Raw genomic sequence first — 24350 nt, 5'->3', positions numbered from 1 at the left:
CTTTCCTAATATCATTTCTGGTTGAATATCATCTACTGCTGCTGCCTTTCCACATATCAAGCCTTTGATGGCTTTTTCTACTTCAAGTATGGATATGTATTCCTGACTGTTTGCCTGTTGAGTATTTTTTACCACTGTGCTATCACTGCTTGTATCATTCAGCAATTTTTCGAAGTAATTATTCCATACTTCAAGGATATCTTTTTCTCCTGTTTTCATGTCAACTTTATCATCTCTAACTCCTTTTACAGCATTCTCTCCTCCATTTCTAAGCTTCTTCAACAACCTCCAGAATATCTTACCACCTTCTTGATATTTGTTTTCTATGTTCTTGCCAAAGTCCTTCCATGACTTTTGTTTAGCTAGTTTTACACAGTGTTTCGCTTTCTTACATTTGTCTCTGTATTCTCTAAGAGCAAAAGCTGACTTATTTGTCAGGAACTTTTGATATGCTTTCTTCTTTTCCTTCACTGCCTCTTTGACTTCCTGTGTCCACCATGGAGTTCTGATTTTTCTATCCTTGCAGACAACCTCACCACATGCCTCTCTGGCTGAGTCAATCAGGGTTTTCTTCAAGGCTTGCCACTAAATCTCCAAGATTTGGTTCCTGTTCTCAAATTCTTTCATTTTTTCTTCAATAATCTTTGTGTATTTTAGTCTACAGTTCATATCTGAGAGCTGCTGAACTGTTATTCGCTTTAAAACTTTCTTACGTGTTATTCTTTTCAATATGAAATTCAATTTTATCCTGTGCAAGACTAAATAAATCTGAATACAGCTGAAGATCATAATACATCTCTCTTTCTGATGACTGACAGTGAACCCAGGGAAGAGACAGTGAAAACCTCAAGTTCTCGCTTCTCGAAGCAGAGCATCTTGAGGTTTTCGCCGTCTCTTATTTGGGTCCACAGCCATATGAGGTCCACTGTCAGTCATCAGAAAGAGAGATGTATTATGGTCTTCAGCTGCCTTCCCTGGATCTGCTGCCATGTGAAGGAGAACCATCGATCACCGGATTCACGGAGAGCTCAATGGGGATGGAACCACAATTCAATTCAATTCAATCAGTTAGTCTTTCTCCAATGACAAGAAATGTCATTGGAGAAAGACAAGAGTTCTTCACAAAAGTCAGTTTCTCATGGAACGCCTTTATAAAGAAACATGTGAAACTCTACTTCATTCTCCTAACTTAAACAGATCCGACGGCTTACGTCTATCCCCTTTATGGGAGATAGTACTTTACAAATCAGCTAATCTTTCCTAACTTTTTATTGTATTAATTTTTTTTTTAGGAAAGTTATTGACCTTTTTAGTTATCTTACGCCAGCTACTTAGGTGGTGCTTTTTGGAATTGTCAGTTAGTGTTTAATTTTGAGCTTAATGTACTGAAGATGCCTGTGACACACAGGCGAAAATTATACTAATAAATAATCTTTCTACGTGAGTTTTTTCCATTATTTATTGTGTACTGATATGTCTACTAATGGTTTACCTCTTTTAAAACTCACATCAATAAACTTTGAAGGCTAAAGACTATCAGCGACAGAAGACAAAGAAAACAGGGAGAAACAAAGAACGGGCATACAGTTAGAAGAAAGAAAGATCATGTAAACAAAGGAACAAAATAAGGACTATAGTGAATGAAAGAATATGATGTATAATCCATCGCAAGTACAAGGAAAGATTTGCAAGACTCCGAACAAATCGTATTCTACGTTTGTTCCACAGTCAATTGCGTTAGCATAAATAATATCAATGGAAATGAATAAGTACCAAATCTAAGAGTAAGCTTATTGCTTTAAATGCAAGTTATTGTTGACAGATCATATGCTTGACAAGTTTATTTGTTTAATGGACAATAATGACTAGTAAAAACACCAGAAGTTATGCTTTGATTATAAGATAGAATTACTTGTAATTATCTAAGACTTGAAATTCCATTGTGTGAATGCTAATATGCAAGTTGAACATTGCATATAAAGTTCTGTTTAAACTGATTTGTGACACACGAGACTGATTTGGCAATGCACTAGTCTGAAAAATACGAATCTGCATATATATGACTAATAAGGGGAATGTATATATGATATGCTAAAATTGCAGTCATTGATAAGTTTAAGCCACGACTGATATAAAGTAAAGGTCAGAAGTTAACTGTTTATCTTTGTTTATATTTCTTACAAACTTAAACTCAATAAGTAGTTTAGCTGGTGAAGTCGTAAAACAAATAAATTCGATGAACTACAGAGGGTGAGCAACAGTAAGAAAGCCCAAGCGTGAAGTAAGAGTTAAATATAACTAAAGAGCACAGATAAGATAATATAGAAAAAAAAAGAGAATATATGTCAGTATAACAACATTGCAACAATCAACCAAATTTGATTTCAGAGAATGGTGAATCTGAGATAAGTGTTGCAGTTGCAGATTAATTTGTAAACAGCATTACAACATTGTAATATATCAGATGGCATTACTGCAGTTTTATTTTATGTTTCAGTAAGTTTTTAGTTTATAATTGGTGGTAACAATAATTTTGCAAATGGAATGTCCGAAGATATGGTGCACAGCTTTATATGTTATGAAATCTGTGAACTTTTACACACGCACACACACTTATGGGGAAGAAAAACAATTTTTGGGTTGGATGGAGAGCATGATATTTAAGTGGATGACGATATTGCTAAGCCAAAGGCAAATATATTTGTGTGTAATAATTTTTTGGTTTAATGCATCAGTTAAATTGTGTGAACATGACTGTTTATTGTGTGTTTGTGTACAAACACAAATCACAGCAAGCATGATATAGAAGATATTCAAGTAATTTCTGATATTAGTAGGTTTATTAGATGCTTTAGTATTTATAAGATAATTGGATCTTCTTACAGTTAAAATTTTAAAATATTCTTTCTTTCTCTTATTTCGGAATAAATATAATGTGTATTCAAAGGTGTTCAAGAGATAATTTATTTCTGAACCAAGATATCCCAGGGGTCTCCAAGAACAGTGACTGAACAGACCTTAAATCCTATCCATCGCCTTTTGATGACATTCTATTCTCCATCTTCATTTTACAAACGTAGTGCACAATCATTTGAAGCAGATTCCATAACCATTTTCCTAAACTCTGATCACTTTGCTACTCTCTCATGACACATAAGACATAGTGGTGTCTTATTTTATAGAATGTGAAGGCAATATTGGTCTGGGTAGCAGCTCCATCCATATAGCATAACATTATACACATCGTAAAGAATGTGTGCTTTACATCCTGGGATACTAAGGCAACTGATGTGAAGTCATCAAGTAATTTCACTTTATCCAAGTGAAATTACTTTCTATGAAATCCAGAAGTACTGTGATAAATCCATTTTCTCTGTCACTATTATAAAAGGTTACCATGGCAAGGGCTGACTTTTACAAAGCCATGTGGTCCTTTAACATTAGAGAGGATTAGATGGATTTGTTATCAAGAGATATTCATTTATTTTGTTACTTCAGTATTCAGCTCTATTCTTGTATAACAAAATTACCTTACCCTCCTTTCACTCATCATTACTGATGCTTGAGTCTGACTAAGTTAAACAAAGAGTTCAGCAGAACTAATTCTCTGATATACTTCAACACCCATGCTGAAATTACATCCAATCCTACCAATGCATTTAAATCATGATTCATACCTCATTCAGCTTTATTCAATGCTAAGACATTAAAAATATGTGGGACATTATCGCCATATCCACCCTAATAAGAAATTGCTATGCAGAGGGAGATGTTTATGTTATATATGTTATATTTAATATAGCAATGTTCTACAATATTACAACAAACAAAAAATCTGAAATACATATCAATATTTGAAGTAGAAAAAGCTATAAAAAAATCTAAAATGTGGAAAGCATCTGGAGTAAGTGATATTTGAACAGAAATTCTCAAATATGGTGGTGTAAAAGTTTAGCTGTGGCTACACTGCACAATTCAGAAGGCCTGGTCAGAGGAATGAATTGTGCATGATTCGAGACAAGTTCTAATATTACTCACCTATAAAAAGGGAAAGAAAACTGAATTTGAGAATTAAAAAGATTTTACTGGGTGTTTCTGGTAAGATTTATGCAAGTAGACACTTGAGAAACAGCTAATAAAATTGAGAAAGGAAAGCTAAGTGAAGAACATGCTGGATTCAAGCCAAACAGAGGTTGTCAGGATCAGATTATCACTTTAATATAAAGTTTACAAATCATAGAAATATATAACAAGGTTCTGTATTAAAGTTTTGTAGATCGGGAAAAGGCATATGACAAGATGCAAAAAAGAAAGCTGTTCAAAATCACGAGTGAGACAAGGATGCACATTATCTCCACCTATTATTCATTATGTACATGGATCAAATTATGAAGCAAAGTGGTATTAAACTTCAAAATTGGAGATGCTGATCTTAGCTCTTTATTTTATGCAGTGATGTTACGCTTCTAAATAAATCCAGTACAAATCTCTGGAATTTTCTGATTAAATCAAATAACAATTGTAATAAATTTGGTATGAATTTCGGCAATAAAAAAGACAAGATAATCATCATCAACTTCCTGATATGTACCCTCAAGAGGTGTACAGGATATGATAGTACTGCATGAAAAGCTTATACCATCACTAACTTGTTATCTACAATTTTCCTCCAAATCAATCTGTTACCTGTCAAGACTCTTCTAAGGCACTTTTTACTGTATCAAGCCACCTATATCTTGGTTTTCCTCTGGGTCTTTGTGTAATGTAATGTTTGGGATAAGAATTGTATTAAAATAGGCTACCCGTTCCTTAATAAGATTCATTCGTGAGATAACCTATGTAAGGAAGGAAAAAAGAAATAAAAAAGATTACTATGCAAATTGCCTCCTGTATGGCAGGGAGGGTGGGTGGGCTTCCTCTTTCCGCATCCGCCCTTGATGGTCCTCATCTGTTTGTTCTTTAGTGATCTAGACCTCTTCTATCTATTTCTCTCTCACTCATGGTCGTAACTGTATTCAAATACAGTGTTCCTAAGCAACTAGCTCAGCTGTTTGGACAAATTAGAAACTTCAAAGTCCTAATTAGGTGCCATCTCTAAGTTAAAAAATAAAATAATTAATTTGGTCTTAGGATGACTGTCTCCCAATTCTTTGGTAGATTTATACAGCCATACTTGTTGAGGTTTGGAGTATGTTTCAAGGCTTCTGCTGATTCCAGGAACAACCTCTCTGACTTGTAAAAGCTTCTGTGCAGTACTTTTGTTTTTTTTCCAAATGATCCTGTGTGCAGAGGTATCCAAAGCGTGGTCTGCCAGACCCGACTTGAAATAGTGAAGGTGCAGGATATATTTTTTGTGTTCACCGAGGCGGATGTTCACAGTAGGCTCGATGACATGAACAGGACACTTCATAGACTCCTGCATGCGATAAAGGAGAGAATCTGTGCTTAGGTGAACGGATGAGAGTTGCCATTTCACATAATGATTAAATACAGTGCATAGTTGGTGTTTGTTAAGCACCTTACATGTCTATTCAGATGTGCCTTTAATGTATGGGATGGTGATAGTTTTGTTGTAGTCTTCTGTGGTAGATAGTGGGGGGGGGGGGGGGTTTGGGGAGCATTTAGTATTTTATCTTATGGGGATTATAGCCATTGGTCAGGAAGGTGTGACGCAGGTGAGAAAGTTCATCAGTGAGCACAATGTCATTGGAACAAATTGCTCTAGCTCTATGGGTTAGTGTTTTTAAGATACCGTATTGTTGAGAAGGGTGATGGTGTGGTTGTTTGTGTAAAATATCTCCCTGTGTGTGTGTGGGTTTTCTATAGACTGAGAATGATAAGGAACCTTCTTGAAGAAGTGTGATAAGTGTGTCCATGAAGGGTAGACAGTCATTGGCTTCTAGTTCCATTGAAAAGATGCACTAAAAATGTATTCAATGTGTCTGGGCCATGTGGCCAAAAAGCAAACACATCATCAACAAAGCATAGTCAGAGACTAGGTTTGAGAGTGGGTGTGTCGATAGCTAGCTTTTCTAAATGTTCTATGTAAAAGTTGGCTGGGAGGGGGATCCCATAGCTGTCCCATCTAACTGTTTGTATATTTTCTATTTCCATGTAAAATAACCTGCCTGTAATGTGAATTTAAATAGCTGAAATATATCAGGGAGAAATTGTGAATTTAGTACGGTAAGAGTTTCAGTTAATGATACATTCGTGAATAATGAGGTGGTATCATTAGGTCTGAGCATTTTAAGGGGATGGTTTTCTAAAATACTTTTTAGGTGGGTAGAGTTTTTAAGAAAAGAGGGGAGAATTGTTTGTGCAAGTGGCTAGTAGTTTGACTAAATGTTTAGCAAGTTTATATGTGGGACTGTTTATACTATCTACAATAGGGCGTAAAGGTGTACCTTGTTTGTGAATTTTTGGAGCTCCATATAGCCTGGGTGTTTTAACATGGAGGGATTTGAGTTTGTTGATGTTTCTTTTGGCCAGGAAGTGACTTTGTTCAATAACTTGCACACCTTACTCTTTTGTGAGTTGGTGGGATCTCGATCTATAATTTGATATGTTGACTGGTCTTGGAGAAGTGCATGCATTTTTCTAGATTTTGTCTCGCTACTGTAACAAACTTTGTTTGTATGCTCTGAAGATGCTGGATATAATACCAGTGAAATATTAGCATTTAAGTTAATAAATAGTTTTCTTATCAATCTGTGTTCGCATCTATACCATTAAAATCCAATCAACATGTGTGATGAACACATAAGCCTTTCCACGTGATTATGCAACTAAATATCTATGTTTATAATAAAGATTAAGCAAAATCAAACTGCCACTTTATAATTATACCTGTTCTTTAACACTTGTCAACTGTTGAACATCAGCAGCATGAAGCATTAATTCTCTCTCATATTTTTCTTGTGCCTATTCAAAAAAGAAAAAAAAAATTCACTTCAATACTAACATAAATCCCAAAATTCTGATAAAATATTTATTTGTAGTCTAGAAGAGTTTATGAAATATAAAGGGAATAAGATGGGGAAATGGCATTAATTTTTGAATGTCACTCTCTTTCTGTTAAAATTATTATTAGTTACACAAGATAAAAATGTTCATATATGACATTTTCTACAGTTCAGGATTAAATTCAGTGGTATGAACAGAAATGATGCAATGATAAATACAACACACATAAAACTTTTTACATACTACTGTTATCAAACTATTATTCATGTACAAAGTGCAATGAGGCTGGTTACCATTAAATACACCTATCCAGTGAATGTTGTACTGATGAAAGCATTCTTCAATGATTGACTTAAAGGTAACCACAAATTTCAGAAATAAGGAAGTCTCTCCTAAAGTTGTATTGTATATACAGGTTGCTTCAAAAAGTCATGACAGGTGATAAATACAAAAACCACTAAAGCTAACTTGGTACTATTAAATAATTAGATACCATACAGCAGAAACAAATAAAAAGTTATTAGTATAGCAATTGTGGTTTCTGATCATATAATAAATACCCACGAGTTAAATGAAGTAATATGCCTATAGTGTGTTTGATGCAGAAATTATAAGAAATGAAATTGCAAAGAACCTGCTATTTAAAAACTCCATTAAAAAATTATTGTGTTAAAATTAATTGTAAACAACAATTAATTCTGAGTAAGGTTATGATGTGGTCTGGTCTTATTATGTTTGTCAGCTGCAAGTATCTACTAGCAATCTGCTTATATTTGCATAAGTATCTGGAATAAAAATTAGTACCATTTCCATATAAGTCCAACTAACTCATTATCAGTTACAAAGGCTCAAAAATGCCCAAATCCTTAATAAAATTTGAAAAGAGATCTCTGCAACCAAATCAAGGTGAAAAACTGAAAGTTCTTCTTCTCCCCCCGCCGCCCCATCTCTCTCTCTCTCTCTCTTGCGCACACACACACACACATCTGGCATATAGCAAGTTGTGAAGAGCAGTTTGCATATAAATCCATAGTTTATGTTTTCAAGTAATGTTATATTTATGACAATTCTCTCCATTAATCTTACAATAAGAGCATCTGTAGCACATTTGGAAGAATGACAGTACATTGACCCCTTTGAATGAAAAGAAAATGAGTTCAATTTTCATCGTGATGAGATGAATCCTTAGATGGGCTTTTTCCATTAAAGGTGAGTTAGCCAATCTTATACAGAGATAGCAGGGCCCCCCCCCCTCATGGAAACGGGCTTTTCACCCAGCATATAGGCAAATGAGCCATGAGAACACACACAATTTACAGACCATATATACACTAGTGGTAGTGAGTAAAGGAGCCGTAAGTAAGGAAGACAATGAGTTGTAGTACACAGTGTGTACTTCCATGAGGAGGGCTTCTAGATCTTGATTCTAGCTCTAAAATGAATAAAATAAGAAATCAGCGGTGTTACCAAAAGGAAACATTTGCTGGATGGTTTCTTTAACTAAAAGAACCATATGTGATATAAAATAAACATTTATCCTTTTTCTCATACAATGCAAAAAATAAATAAATAAAATAAAAATAATAATAAATTCACTCATGTGAATCTCCTTCTTGTGAATGGAATCATCACTGCTATGTGTGACACTGATGTTCTGGACAGTTGCCCTTATACTACACTGTATCTATTTCATTGTATTTGTCATTAACTTTGTAATCTATTAATTCTACCCAAAGGAACAATTCCCTTTCGTGGTTCAATCAGTAATGGTGTTCATAGATTGGAAAGAAACGGGTTTGAATTCTGTGTATCAAGAATATGGAGAACTTTTATAAAAGCTTAGAGTCGTCGAAGGTGACTAAGTGGGTCATATGAAAATAAATGTAGTTTTCCTCCTGAAAATAAATCTGGACGGTAGAACAAAATCAGTTAACAGATGTTGGCTTCATAGTCTTATCTGTGTTGGTACTAATAAAATAAGACAGCTGGTAGTGCTTTTATGAGGACAAATCTTATCAAGACTCCAAGGAATTTGTATAAAGGCTTTTCAACTGAAGCTGAAGTAACTGGACTCATATGGATGCATAGATGTTTTTTTTTCCCCCTTCTTGGATTTTTATTCTCACCAAACTGATTGGAGAGCGCAGGCTAACTAAATAACAAACTATCCTCAAAGCATTTACTTTGTCTGTAATTTTCAAGAAACCAAGTCCTATTAAACTAATGCAAGCAAGGGATTTGAAGGGAATGACATCCAAACACCACAGCAGTCAACAGAAGCCAGAACTATGCCTGGTAACTCTGAAAGAACATTTGCAGAGTTAAATATATATATATATATATATATATATATATATGGAAGACAATTTGAAGCAAATGAGAATGGATTTAAAGCTGGGGGCATGAATAGCGAGGGGGAGGGACTGACAGACAAACACTGGAGAGTAGTATGTGGTGCAATAAAATGTAGAATCAGTCTTCAAATTAATATCTACACATCAGCCTAAGATCTCTTGTTTGCTCCACTTCTTCTGATATAACTTCACTGAGTAAGTATTGCTGGACTCTGCAAAGAGATTTAACAGAATGCCACATAGAAGACTATACTATTACCTAAGTGGGAGCAAATGTGAACAGATATGTTAGTGAACAGATTAATTTGTGACATAGATGGGATGGGGGTTATCAGATGCTGGAGAGTAGTATATGGTGGAGTGGAATCAAGGTGAACAAAGGTGACTAGTGGAATGTCTCAGGGAGGGGAGCTGTATACTAGGGCCGCTACTCTTTCATTTGTATATTAAGAATATAAAGATGATAATAGTTTAATGCACATAATGGAAACTAGAATTTACTAAATACTCCAATGTATTTCACTCAATGTGATATGAGCATCATTCAGGGAGAAGACAGAAGAACTGATTACAATATTTAAAATATGAACACAAGAATGAGTCATATAGCATGTGTACACTATACTTCCATGTGTCTTAGTTGTAGCTGAGTGAGTAGGAAGAAACACCATTAAAGTTCCAAGGAAAAGTGGTATAGTTATATAATTGAAAATAAAAATAATAAAAAAGGTCTTCATCAAGCAAACTGTATGTCTAGCTCTAAGATTTGGGAAGTAACTGCCATTAATTGTTTATAATTAAAAAAACATTACTTAACTATACTTAACTTTCCCTGTAACTAACAGTTTACTTAACAGATAACTTTCCTTGTAACTAACAGTTTTCCTCCTACTTGCTCAAATGCAACCAAGACACATACAGCGTGACTCATAATTGTGTTCATATTTTAAACTTTGTAGCTAATTTATCTGCTTTAACCCTGAATGATGATCATGTTACATTAAGGCAAATATATAGGAGTATTTAATAGTCTAGTTTCCTTTATATGAAACCATTATTTAAAATAATATTATGTCTACCACATGATTCCATTAAACAACTGGTAACTGAATGATAAAGATCACCTGTTTGCTTATGATGCAAAACTGAGGACAGCAATAATGGTTGTCAGTTTAATGTTGCAAAATGTAAGGATATGCATTCCGGGATGACAAAATTACATATTTTATATCGCATTGAGGGTACTGGATTGTAGAAAATTGATGACGCTGGTGATTTGAGGATGATGGCAGACAAAGAATTCAAATTCAGAGGATTTACTGCAAAAGTTGGGAAAACAGCTCAAATGATTACCTAGAGATGTTGAGTCTCTTTACAAGGCTAAAATTTGATTGCATCTTGACTAATGGGTACTAATTTGGTCACCTGGATTTCTATGGAATCAGGAGGTGGTGGTGGAGAGAATCCAGAGATGAGTGGCCAAGTTGCCTAGTGTGGCAAGAGGTCTGTCAAATGCTCCCTGTAAGGATACATTGAAGGTGTGTGGCCTATAGAGTCCAACTGAAATGCAGAAGAGAGAGAGAGAGGGGACATGATAAAAACTAATAAGTTACTAAAAGGATTACATAATATTGATACAAATGAAATTTTCCAATACACGACAAGTGGGGAAAAAACAAGGAATCATTCCTGGAAGTTATGTAATAGTGGGGTGGCTAGAAAGGGCCATTCTGCGACCTCCCCACCCATTTCTTAAATTAGATCAAAACATCAAAGGTTGTAAGTCTAACCTACCTGTGCCCTATCGGGGTAAGGTTAAGAAGCACAAAAGATATCAGTTGTTATACGTTTTTCAAAGATCACAAACCATGAGGAAAATTGCCTTGAGGAAGACTATTTGAAAAAAATAGAGACACACAGAATGAAGGAAGGCCGAGAAGTTGGTTAGGAGGTTTCAAGATAGGGCAATGAACAGACACCAACAAGCGGCATTGAAGCTTTTCATGCACTACTCTAAATGGCAGGCTATTATTCTAAGGTAGGACAGATTCAGAACGTACAGTGTTAGAAGTTGGCAATAATGATACAAGTTGAATGAGGTATCTTCTGCCTTTCCAACCGTATTCCCAACAATATCAGATTGGATGTAGCCAGCGTTCTCACAAAAGCTAAACCACCAAAAAGTAACATAAAAAAATATTAAAAAAAAAAGAATTTGAGGCTATGCAAGCGATAAAAAGCAACAACAGAATAATATTTACCAAAGCGGATAAGAGAAATGCCACTGTGGTTTTAAACCAATCAGACTACTCAGGTAAGCTTGCCTTTTTACTACTACTAGATCGTTCTACCTACCACCCTGTAGACTATGTTCCCACCAGCATGCAAATCAGAACATTAAATAGGTAAAATGGTCACCTCTTGGCTGTGGAAGTTACAAACAGATTAAAACCTTATAACTCTACCCCCCCCCCCCCAAGATATATGGACTACTGAAAATCCATTAACAGAATGCACTATAATGTCCCACTGTGGATGGCACTGATTCACCAACATATAATTTAGCCAAACATTTAGCTTAAGTCCTCATACAATATACTGGCAACAGACCTTCACACATAAAAAAACTCAGCACACTTTTACTATTCTTCCAATGTTCCACTCAAAGAAACACCTTATCCAAGCCATATTTCACTCCACCATGAACGCGGACTATTTCATTTGGTAAGGAAAATTCTACAAATAGAACGAGGGAACTGCCATGGGTTCTCCATCCCTGGCCAACTTCTTTATGGAGACCTCTGAAAAAAAAAAAAAAAAGATTTAAATTTTGCTCCACAAGAACTACTGTCTGGCTACACTCCACAATTTCTTAACCCACCTAAACAATCAACTTTACCTTGGAAAAAGGAAAATAATAACAGTCTCCTATTCATAGATACAGTGATTACACGCCAGCCTGAAGGATCCCTGGCATTCTCCATTTACAGAAATCCTACACATACAGGGCGATACATTCACGAGCAGTCACACCCCTCCCCTGTCCAACAATATGGGATTATTAAAAACCCTATACAACATGGCAAAATTAATCTGTTTGGATCACAGAACCCTAACTACTGAGATTGACTATATCCTTAACACTTTCTTAGCCAATGGCTACAATCTCCCCCTGCCCAAAAAATAATATAAACTATGTAATGGTAATCCCTCCCCTCCCCTTCAAAGCAGAGATTACTCAAAATCCACCACCATTCCATATATAGGGCACATCCAAAAAATTAACAAAAATCGTAAGGAAATACAACACTACAACTAGTTACAGATCACATAAGAAATTGACATCTCTTATCCACTCCACAAAAACCAGTCACATTCCCTAGACTGACCAGGTCCACTGCAGTTGTAAACTACTATGGCCAAACAGGAAGGACAACCAATATCAGGATATCCAAACACAGGGACTACATCTGGTTCCACCTATACAGCTGCAGGACTTGCTGACCATCTTGTGGATACCCACAACAGGATATGCTGGAAGAAGGCCACTGTATTACACTCAACAAATACAAATACAAGTATGAAAGACTATTCATTGAACCTGCCTCAGCTTTAAAAAAAATTTCCAAACCTCAACAAATTTGGGTGCATGAGAGTTGTCTTGTCCGTTAGCTGCGAATCATACATTTTAAGAACTTCAGCCAATGGCTAAGACAACCTAATTTAGGACTTTATTTTTTATTAATACTGAATAAAGTCAAGCTTCTGTTGACTTTATTCAGCATTATATGTTCACTGTTAGTAGTTGCATGCACATATTGTTTTTTGTGATCCCTGATGACAGCAATGTAACACTGCCAAAGTATAGGAAGCTATTAAGTTTTTTTATAATTAATATTCTAGTATACATTGTCATTTCCTGAAAAATTAAAAGCAAATGGAATCCTATTATAATATGTTGCACATTCCATTGTCTAATTCCATATTTAATTCACTATATTATGCTGACAGGCAAAATATTTTACTTGTCTGTTCTAAATGAGAATGCAGGTGATTTTCTGTGCTCATGCCTATTTTCATATCTTTTGTCTCTTTACTGCTGATTTTTAAATTAGATACAGAAATTATTCAGTCTAGTTACAGAATCCAGAGTATTTCCACTTGATTTATTTTGGAGTATAACATCAACTGCATAAAGTAAGACATTAAGTTGATTATTAAATTACTTAAGGAATTTGAAAGACTATTCATAGAATCAGCCTCAGCCATAAAAAACTTGCCAAACCTCAACAAATTTGGATGCATGAGACTGCATTTTTGGGAGACGTACATCATGAGAACATCAGTCAAACTGCCAAGAATACCTAATATAGCCTGCTAGGGGGCACCATCAGGACTTTAGGAAAAACAGTAGTTTCCTCTCTTCGACCTCATTTGCTGTTTTAGTGCCTACATTCATGTGTCTTAATCTTAAGTTCCCATGAAGATAGCAACGTGACGTTGCCGAAATATAGGAAGTATATATATTGAAGTTTATTTTAATTTATATTCCAGTTCATGTTGTGAAATCTTTAAGTAATTTAATAATCATGTACAGCCAACGTATAAGCCTTTCTAGAAACATTAAGTAGAATATCGCTAATTTTGATATTACTTTCTTTCACATACAGATGATGAATAAGAGTAGATAGTACACATTATTATATATCTGATTTGATATCAAAGCATCTTCCTGTACTCCTCTTTCAATTCTAAATGCCGATTTATACACTTTAGTATGGATTAAATGAGTTTTTAACTGCACTTGACATAGTAATGATTATGAGACACATATCACAAGAAGAAAGAATAATTATTTTTTGCAAATAATATGACCGGAAACTAATGGGTCATTATCAGTGGACTGGCATAATCACAAGATGAAGATAGAACAAACAACGTTAATCCTATTTACAGAATTGAGCCACATGCCAGAGTGCCACCATATAAGTGGTTACAAAATTAAATGATATTACAATTAAAATCAACTTTGAATGACAAATAATATAATAAAAATTAGATAAATAAAATGACTGAATTACATGGCATGATTTTATTTTCGAAAAACGTCCTTGATCTTAACATTTGCAAATATGGACCTGTGGTTTTAAACATTTGGATAGTCTCTCCAATGTTTTCACAATAAAATTAGATGCATCCTAGACCACAAGTTTCGGACACTTGTTCAAAAGCAAAAACCAGACAAGGTTGATCAGGTAATAACACAGGTAACAAACAGACTTCCACTCACCAAAGGACACGAGTTTGCTATAGTCATTAAAAAAAAATGCCATACCTGGATTTCCTGCATAACATCAAGTTATGATGATTCTAATAAACTCGGAATAGAAGTCTCACAGCAGCACTACTCAGAGCCAACCCCATTCCCAAATTTGTCTCCACCAGAAATCAAGACCCTAAGACCTCTGAGGCATAACAACTAGCTCCCAATTACAAATGCTATAGTAATCATGAACACTAGGAAGTATAACAGTGGAAAAAAAATGCCAAGAGATTACTCAGAACACTAACAACAGTCAAATCAACAAACTGAATTCTGTGCTTAATGAAGTGATTAGCTGCAATAAAGAAACCAATAAAAAATTTAAGACCCATTTTGGGAAAACCCCACATTTCTATGGTCTACCAATATCCATGAAAAAGAAGTCTCCACTTAAACCCATAGTAGACTTCAGATATACTTCTACCTATCCAAATTTCTAGCTCACCTTTCAGGCACCCATACATGAGCCTCTAAGAAAAATTCATCAGAATTCCTAACAAAAATAAAAATCTCAAGACTGTAGTAATCATGGTAAACATTCTAGTAAACAAAATTCAACCAATGGACATCCAGTCATTATTTACCTGTGTACCTCAGGCCAACACTCTCTAAATACAGTCGAACTGTTCAACTTTGTCATACACTTTGGCTACTTTATCTGCAAAAATCAACTCTAGAAACAGAATCAAATGAACCACTATAGAAAGCCCTTTGTCACCTGCACTTGCCAATTTCTATGTAGAACATCTTGAAAACTCTTTATTCTCTTCAATACGACTCAACCTTTCTTCTGAGTAAGTTACATGAGTGATGTGTTCCCCATCTCGACAGACTCAGAAGCATCTCTATCAACATTCTCAAAAAAAACTACATCCTACGTCTACACATAGACCACCATTGAAAAAGAAAAAAAGAAGAGGATGCAAAATTAGCATTCCTGGTCATCCTCCTTTATGAAATGCCACCTGGAATAATTACAACATCTGCTCACTGTAAACCTACCTTCACAAACTGCTGCATACAAGATTCAACCCATCATCCATCTCAAAAAAAATAAAAAATAAAAAATAATAATAATAATAAATAAATAAATAGGCATCTTCAAATCTTTGCTCAATAGAGCACATTATCTACTCCAATTTCAAGGCTCTTCAACAAGAGCCGAGCATCACCCAATGCATCATACTATAGAATGCTTTCATGTGGAAGAAGTATAAATGCATTCTACTTAAAAGCCTATCCCTAAGCGCAATTAATCCTGTAGAATATTTATACGCGTGGATAGGCTTATGTGTTCATCAGACATGTAACATACATGTTCGTCAGATAGATAACATACTAAATGCTGCCCAGAAGACTACAACAAAACTATCACCATCCCATACATTAAAGGCACATCTGAAAAAATATCTAGGGTACTTAACAAACACCAACTACTCACAGTATTCAAACCTTATGTAAAATTAGCAACTCTCATCCGTTCACCTAAGGACAAATGCACTCCTTTATCACATCCAGGAGTCTATGAAGTGCCCTGTTCTTGCCATCAAGCCTACTACGGACAGACAGGAAGAACTGTGGATATCCACCTCAGTGAACACAAAAAATATGTCCAACACTTTCACTATGGCAAGTCGGGTCTGGCAGACCATGCTTTGGATACCCCCTGTACACAGGATCAATTGGAAAGTAACAAAAGTAATGCACAGAAGCTTCTACAAGTCAGAGAGGTTGTTCCTGGAATCAACAGAAGCCTTAAAACATGTTCCAAACTTTAACAAGTATGGCTGTATAAATCTACCAAAGATTTGGGAGACAGTCATCATAAGACCAAATTAATATTTATTACTTTTATTTTATTTATTTTTTTTTAATTTTATTTTTTAAACTTTCTAAGACTATCATTTGGACTACTATTTCAAAACTTTGAACTTTTTTTTTTTATTTTTATTTTTTAACCTAGATGGCACCATATTAGGACTTTAGTCTTGTGTTGCACGCTGCAATTACTTATACTAGCCCCACTGTTACACTGGATTGCGGTTGTCTTGCTTTTGTAACAAACTTTGCGTTGTGTGCTCTGAAGATGCTGGATATAATACCAGCGAAATATTAGCTTCTAAATTAATAAATAGTTATTTTCTTATCCATCTGTGTTCATATCATATCGTGAAATCGATTACAACATAATCCTGTAGAGCATGTCCCTATCCCACACATCGTGGGTATGGTATCTTTGAGGCAATTGCAAAGATCCTGAAAAGATATACAGTTTAGTCACATTCTTTCCTGTCAACAAAATCTATTTCTGGTTACCATCCATAAAAAATAAACATCCCTTTTCTTCCTCCCTGGTGTTCACCAAGTTTAATGTGAAAGCCTCTGCTTGCATTTTAGACAAACAGGATGTCTGTTCCAAAAATGACTATAAGAGCTCCAATCTTGTATCAACAACAATAATTCTGAAAAATCTGACCATGCCTAAAGGTTATCTGGCCCAAAGAGGGCAGTGAGTAAGGACATTTGTTCCTTTTCAATTACAGTTCAGTTACAGAATTGTTTCAAAAACATTTAGTTGAGTGCAATGTGCTTGTAACAGCTGTAATTTCAGCTCTGAAGATGCTGGGTAGAAAACCAGCAAAATATTAGTAAATTCAATAAAATAATTAAACTTTTTCTTCTCTTGGTGTTGTTTAATACCATGAAGCATTGTTATGAATTTTATATGGCAGGATTATCTATCTCATATACTCCGTATTGTATTTGTAATGAATATTTTCTACCGTCGTTCCATCACTGGTTGCTTAGTTTAACAACGTTTAGCTGTTATTATGTTTTTTAATCTCCAGTTCCTTATTCAAAACTCTTGCCTCAACTTCTAAGTTTTTTACAGCCTTCAGAACATTTTACTACTGTTGTGATACTTATCGTTTGTATTCTTATTGAAATCTTCTCTTAAGTTTCGTTTAGCTACAACTATTCTGCACTCCCTCAAGGAATTTACTGACTTACTTCCTAGGCACCTTTGGTATGCTTTCCTCCTTTCTATAACTGCAGCTTTAATTTCTTGATTCCACTATCCCCCACACACCCTGGAAACAACTTCAACACATTGATTCATCCTCCTTCCCAGGATGAATCAATGTTTACTTCATAGTCATCTAGTGATCTATAGGTATGATCTTTCATTTTTTCTTGCATAATATTTGCATATTTCAGTTTACCTGCAAAAGTTGCTTGACCTTGATAATTGACAATAACATTGTCAATACTGACTTCTTTATTTCCTGTCTTTTCTCTATGTGAATATCTTTACAATGAAACATGATGATAGTAATGAACAGTCCAAGTCTGGAATAGAGATCTAGTAAGTATTTACTATTAACTTTGCACTTTTCTCACAACATCACTATGTATATCCATTTCCAATACTACTCTTGAGATCTCCAACAAGGACCAGCTTTATCTTTTTCAATATGTCGGGTGACTTTCCTAATTACTCAAAAAATTCCATGACTTCTTCCCTAGCATAAGTGTGGGACTGTGGAAACAAGTAACTTTCATCCCAATTCCCCATTCTGAAATTTGTTCATATCAATTTACTTGAAATGGCCTACCACTCAAGAAGTCATTTTCACATTTATTGTTGAATGCTATACCACTATTCATTTTAACTATTGTCTAATCATTACATATATTGATTATTCAGCAGAATCTCATCTTCTGCAGTTCATCTAATAGTCAAACTTCTTTTCTGTTGATATTTCTTTTGGTGATGGTACCTACCTATCTACTTTTTCAAGATTTGAGTGAGATTGTGCCGGTACGTACTTGACTTTTCACTGCTTATCCTGGTTTACTGATTAAAAATTAAGCCTTATTACTAAGCAACATGATTTCAGATCTATTTCAGAAATATTTTCATGTTGCACCATCGTTTTGTTCTTAGTTTACAATACAATAACAAATGTGTTCATCTCAATCCAAATGGCCAGATGATTTCTTCATATCCCATGTGTGTTTACTAAAGGGGGATGCACCACATGAAAGTGAGGCTTAGACATTAGGTCATATGCCCTGGTTGGTTGATTCTGTATATTCCTTACAGGCTAAGTGGAGATATCATCCCAGTTATCTTTAACCCTTAAGTGATCCCAATACCTCTTTCATCATGGCTACAGTTGATTATATAAGGATGTTGCTGTAAGCTTTGCTTTCGCTACTGAAAGACAGCATGAAAATAAGTGTCATGGTACAAATTTAATAAATTACAAAGAAGACAGAAAAAAATTAAATTTAAATAAATTACCTACTCGAAAAGAATCGTGTTGCACTACTTGACACCATGAGTCATTTTAACCAGGGAGTACACACAACTAAAGATGGACTGTGTGTGTGTGTGTGTGTGTGTGTGTGCATGCATGCACCACCAAATGTACACAACAGTCCAGTTTACCAGTTTACCATTTACTAAGTTCAATAGTTCACAACACATAGCAGTAATTGCATACTGTACTGTTAATTGCAGCATTTAAATGCAATCAGCTAAGAGATACCTTCAGTACAACAGCAGTGAAAGAATACAACAGAAAGGAAAGAGAGGCAATGGATGCCTCACACTAAAACACAGAAGTTTAGAAACATAAAGCTCCTAAAATACAAGAGATGGACGATGGTCAACCCAGACATTACATTTAATATCAAATACTGTTGCTCAACAAGAATCAAAAGTTAACAAAGGTATTAAGATTAATCCTTATTCATCACTAAAGAAACAAAAAAGCCTATAAAATATAAATATTTAAACATGGAATAAGCTTTAAGCACTTTTAAATCTCCAAAAAGCTGAGTTCTCCCTCAACTGACATAAACATACACATCACACAAATAAATGACAGCATTTGAGTTCTGCATACCATGAATAAGGTACTCATCAAAGTGGAATTTCAGAAGATCTGGAATTTGATCTTTGGAATTAAACATACTGTGTAACTAACTTATAAACACTTCATACCTGAAATGAGAATTTCCACTTGCTATTCTCCAGGTTTCTGGCACCATTTGCTACTAATACTGAAATATGTCTATTTGCCTTCCTCCTGAATATTTTCAGCTGATTTTCTGTTATTTCTCTCAGCATAGCAAAACTATGGGGGACAACAGGAATAGTTTGTTGTAGTGGAGAGGTTGCTAAAGTGAATTTCTTTTAGAACATCATTGTATCTATGGGAATCTGGTTGGGACTTTTCAACACTTTTTGAATTAGGAGTATTTTATACTGGTAAAGAAATCTTCATGACCAACCAAATGGAACAACCAATACAATATACTCTGTATGAAACTAAGCAATATAAGGACATAATATGAAAACAGTCTGGACTATGCTAAAGTCCTACTGTTGAAATATTTTTCTTCATTTAAGAATATTTCAGTTATATTATAGGCAAGATTTTAGTGAAAATGGAAAAATACATATGGTACTAGTTTTGCATATTCTATTATTAGTTTCCAAGGGATGTCATCTGATTATATGCACATATAATATGCAAAATTAGCCAAAATATTACACTATTACACAAGACAGCATTCAAATTAATGTGAACTTATTAATAGGAGAGTAGCATTAGAAATAAAAACTTGATCTAACAACACATATGAATTAGGAGGAAAATTAAGGAATGAACAGCATTCAAGAATATGTGAAAGAGCTAGTTTATGTTGATATGATCACGTAAAAATAAAAGAAAAAGTTTAGCAAATCAGGTGTTGAATGCTAATATGACATCAATAAGAAAAATACTCAGAGGAAGACCAAGATAGAGATGGACTGACAAATTTAATAATAATGCTTTAAGAGACTGTTACAAATGACAATTTTGCAATCAAACGAATATCCATTTATTTTGGAAGAATGTTGTTGGCAGGAAAATCTCCTAGTGATGCAGACTAAAGTATGCAATAATATCACTGTGTATTATCCTTGAAGATAATAATGTGATATGATATTTTTAGTCCATTCATTACATCTTTAATTATAATATTCTTTTTATACTGAGCAGATTTCAACAGTTCTCAAGAGTTATTTGGAAGCTACTGATGTTACTACTATTTACCTTATTTCAGATATACCACAGAATATTCATGGTCCATTTTAATTTTAATGCAAACAAAACACTATATTTATAATACTGAATCATGATCCACTTCTTCCTAAAATAAGTCAATTAATACTCTTCATGCAATGAAATATTTTGTATTCCTAACATTCCACTGATACTGAACTAAGTGTATGGCCAACTCCAATTTGCAAATACTTCCACATATACTTGCAAAAAATCGCAAATCAATACATTTACTATAAAACAAACGTACAACAGTGTCATTCAAGCTCATGAAGACCAGAGTAACTGTTACAAGCACCCATGCTCCACATGAAAACTGAACCCACAGCGATAAGATTAATAAACAGTGGTTTTTACGAACTAAGCTATAGAGGCAGGATTCAATATTCAAGCATGCAAATGAAGGAAAAGTTGAATAAATGATAAAACAAGATGGCCATTTAATAAAATTTGAAAAGTAAATATTTATTTAGTTTTCGGTATAGTTTGCTTATAATGCTCCTAAAAATAAACTGTAATTTTAATTTATATTTTACTTGAGCATAACCCAAAAAACTTGGCACACAAGAAGTAGAGTAATGGCTGTTGTAGTTTCTTCTACTTTGGGGGGGGGGGGGGAGTCTTTATATGTGAAGTATATGAAATGACAACAAACATATTTGAGACAAAGTTTTATTAGACAAATTCTAATGTAAAACTAGGAATGTTTCATGAAACAAAATATGTAACTAACTGACAAGCTTAGGTGTTGAAGGTTATTCATAACTTATTTTTAACAGTATTAACAACACCAAATGAACTAATTTATAAAAAAATACATGTTTATTAACTAGCTTATATTTTGATGGATTTCAAACCAAAACATTAAAGTTTACAGACGATAATGAGTAAGTGACACAAATCAAATTGTAATAGACAAAAGATCTAAAATCTTAACTTCGTGCCCTCTAATATTTTACATTAGAGGGCACCAAGTTAGGATTTTTTTTAGATCTTTTGTTAGGATTGTAGGATCAAGTTAGGATGTTTAGAGCTATGTAGGAGTTGATCTTAATCCGGTGAAAGTAAAGTGGTGGTGTCACAGTTATTTCTTTCTATATGTTTGGGGTCTGTGACACCCACCCCACCTTACTAATGCCAGGTTAAGATAACCTTCTCCCAAATTTTTGGCAAATTAATGAAACCATATTTGTTCAGGTTGGGAATATTCTTCATAGCCAAGGCAGGCAACATCTTTATGACCTATAATGACTCTTAAATAGCACATTGGTTTACTTCCATTTAATCCTGTGTGAAGAGGTGTCCAAAGCCGACTGCAAGTACTGAACTTGCTGTAATAATGGTTGTGGATGTATTTTTAATTGGTAATGCATCCAAGTGTAAGGTATGATACATCTTTGCATGTTATGCCTAATTGTAGACATATATAAAGAAAAAAAAATTGGAAGCATTCAGATTATAACTGATTAGAAATTAATATGCTTTGAAGTTTTTTAAAGTAATGAGAAGTAAACTATAAAAATCTGTAGATAAACAAAATTGCATAATCATAACAGTGGCTCTGACAAAAAAAAATACTGTTCTTATTGAAAAAAGTAATAACATTACTAACACCTTTAAACCTAAGAGGATGAAAAAACACTTAAAATGGGAAGAAAAGAACTAGGAAAATACTGCTATTATTATAATGCTTATAATTTTAAAGATTTGTGTGTGCAAGCAAAATAATATTCTTCTCACCTCTTTCATCTCCTTAGCTTGTGTATGACAATCATCCTGAGATATTTTGGCTACTTTTGCAGCCTCTTCAGCTCGATCACGAGCAGCTTGCAATTCTTTTTGTAGCAATCTTATTTCTTTTTGTAGTTCTCCAAACTATGTAAAAGGGATGAATGAAGTATTTCATTTCTGAGGCTCTGTTATCTACATTAGATTAATATTTATGCCTAAAGCAGTTGAAAAAAAGTGTGGTAGGCTGGTGCCAGTCATAGGTGATTAGACATATAAGATTTTTTGGCACCATTAACTTTACTAATATTATTGAGGCAAACACTGGATAAAATTCTATATATTTTATTTATATGTGCAAGCCATAAAAGTTTGTAAATATGTCAAGTACACATGCTATTAAAACTATTTATTAAAAAAATATATTATATTATAATAATTATTAATTTCTCTCCACCTGGAAATCTAAGGACTCACTAGAGGAGAGTTATTAGTCACTCATGTCAAAATACCCAAGTTATCTCTCGAGTACATTTACTGCACTCACAACATCAACAGTAGGCTATTCCACATAGTGATCACATGTTAAACATCCCCTTATTAACTTCCAGGGATGATTACCAAGTTCTGTCTCCAACAGGTGTGGACTCTTCAAAATCTCCTCAATATTGTGAGAACCACTAAGTTATATATGAAAGGATTATACCAAAGATGATTGGTTTACAATTCACTGCATCAGTCCTAGCTCAACAACTGTATCATGGAATCATCATCTGCTTTTCTGCTCATTAAATCTTGGCATGAGTGCTGAATAAATGTGCACAAACTCTTGTGTGCACATTTCTTAAACACTCATGCTAATGTCCCATCAAATTATAAAGCTGATGCAATAACTTTAATACATCTAACTAGGCTCCCCTCAGCATCTAGAAAACAAACTAGTCTACCATGAATGTATATCTTATTAAAAACTGAACATTTAACAACTCATTTCTAGTGAATCTAACACTATCCTACAATCTGCATTTAATTAGGCTTTACTTCCATGTTTTAACATAATTCATACTTGCTATATAGCAATAAAATTCATTTGGATTTCCCTTTTTTTGGCCGAATAACTTCTTTTGCTAATACAATTTTTGCCTTTCTAAACACAGACATTTTATGTGCACAAGTGCAATCTCGATGGCACAGTTCAACAGTATAGTACTGCATTAAAATGGAATCTGAATAGAAAAAATGAAGTCAGGAAAGAGAACAGTACACCTAACAGAATCACAGATCTTGAACTATAGGTATAGGCAAGCAAGAAATTAGAGTACTCGTGTCTGTGTACGTTAAACAGCTGCAGATATACTGATGATAGAGTAAGCAGCCTCATTACGTGGCAAAATGAGAGGCTACATTAACTAGAATGCAAACCTCCCATGCTCAGTTCAAAATGCTAAGAACTTGTATCATCTTTTTCAGAAGCAGACCAAACAGGTGAATGGCAGTCTGATATTCACGATATTCGACTTTCCAACAACAACAAAAAAAATTATAGTCCACATAGCTGTTTAGGCAAACACTTTAAGCACAGTTAAGTGACCACTACTTCTGCTCAATAGAGAGAAGTGCAAAATGCATATGTACTCAGAAATCTTTATCATGGATAGAATCAAAAAAACTATCCAAGAGTATTCTCCCTTGCAGATGCATATACAGGGTGTTCGGGATAAATTTGACATATTTATAATTAATTATATTTTTCCGTAAGTTACATGTATTAACACACACTTCTCTTCATTTAAAAGTTTGGACCCTTCTTCATTCATATACAAGATGTCAGAAAGGATGGATAGCTGGAACCCACCT

At 34.4% G+C, this 24350-nt stretch overlaps 1 protein-coding gene across 3 annotated transcripts in view; it reads right to left on the bottom strand.

The window, feature by feature from the left end:
* LOC150106811 (nucleoprotein TPR-like) overlaps window positions 1-24350 on the bottom strand; it is an 826699-nt gene that overhangs the window by 374745 nt on the left and 427604 nt on the right. For all 3 annotated transcript variants that reach the window (XM_090393327.1, XM_090393328.1, XM_090393329.1), the window contains exons 26-27: window positions 22506-22640; window positions 6850-6924 (exon numbers count right to left, since the gene is read on the bottom strand). In XM_090393327.1, coding sequence (XP_090249453.1) covers window positions 6850-6924; window positions 22506-22640 — 210 coding nt within the window. The remainder of the gene's footprint in view (window positions 1-6849; window positions 6925-22505; window positions 22641-24350) is intronic.

This window comes from Typopeltis vanoorti, chromosome 5 (genome assembly GCF_054136105.1).
Source record: "Typopeltis vanoorti isolate ZY-2024b chromosome 5, IOZ_Tvanoo_1.0, whole genome shotgun sequence".
In the NCBI taxonomy this organism is placed as follows: domain Eukaryota; kingdom Metazoa; phylum Arthropoda; class Arachnida; order Uropygi; family Thelyphonidae; genus Typopeltis; species Typopeltis vanoorti.
Note: the sequence above shows the minus strand (reverse complement) of the source record. Positions and strands in the feature narration are given on the sequence as shown.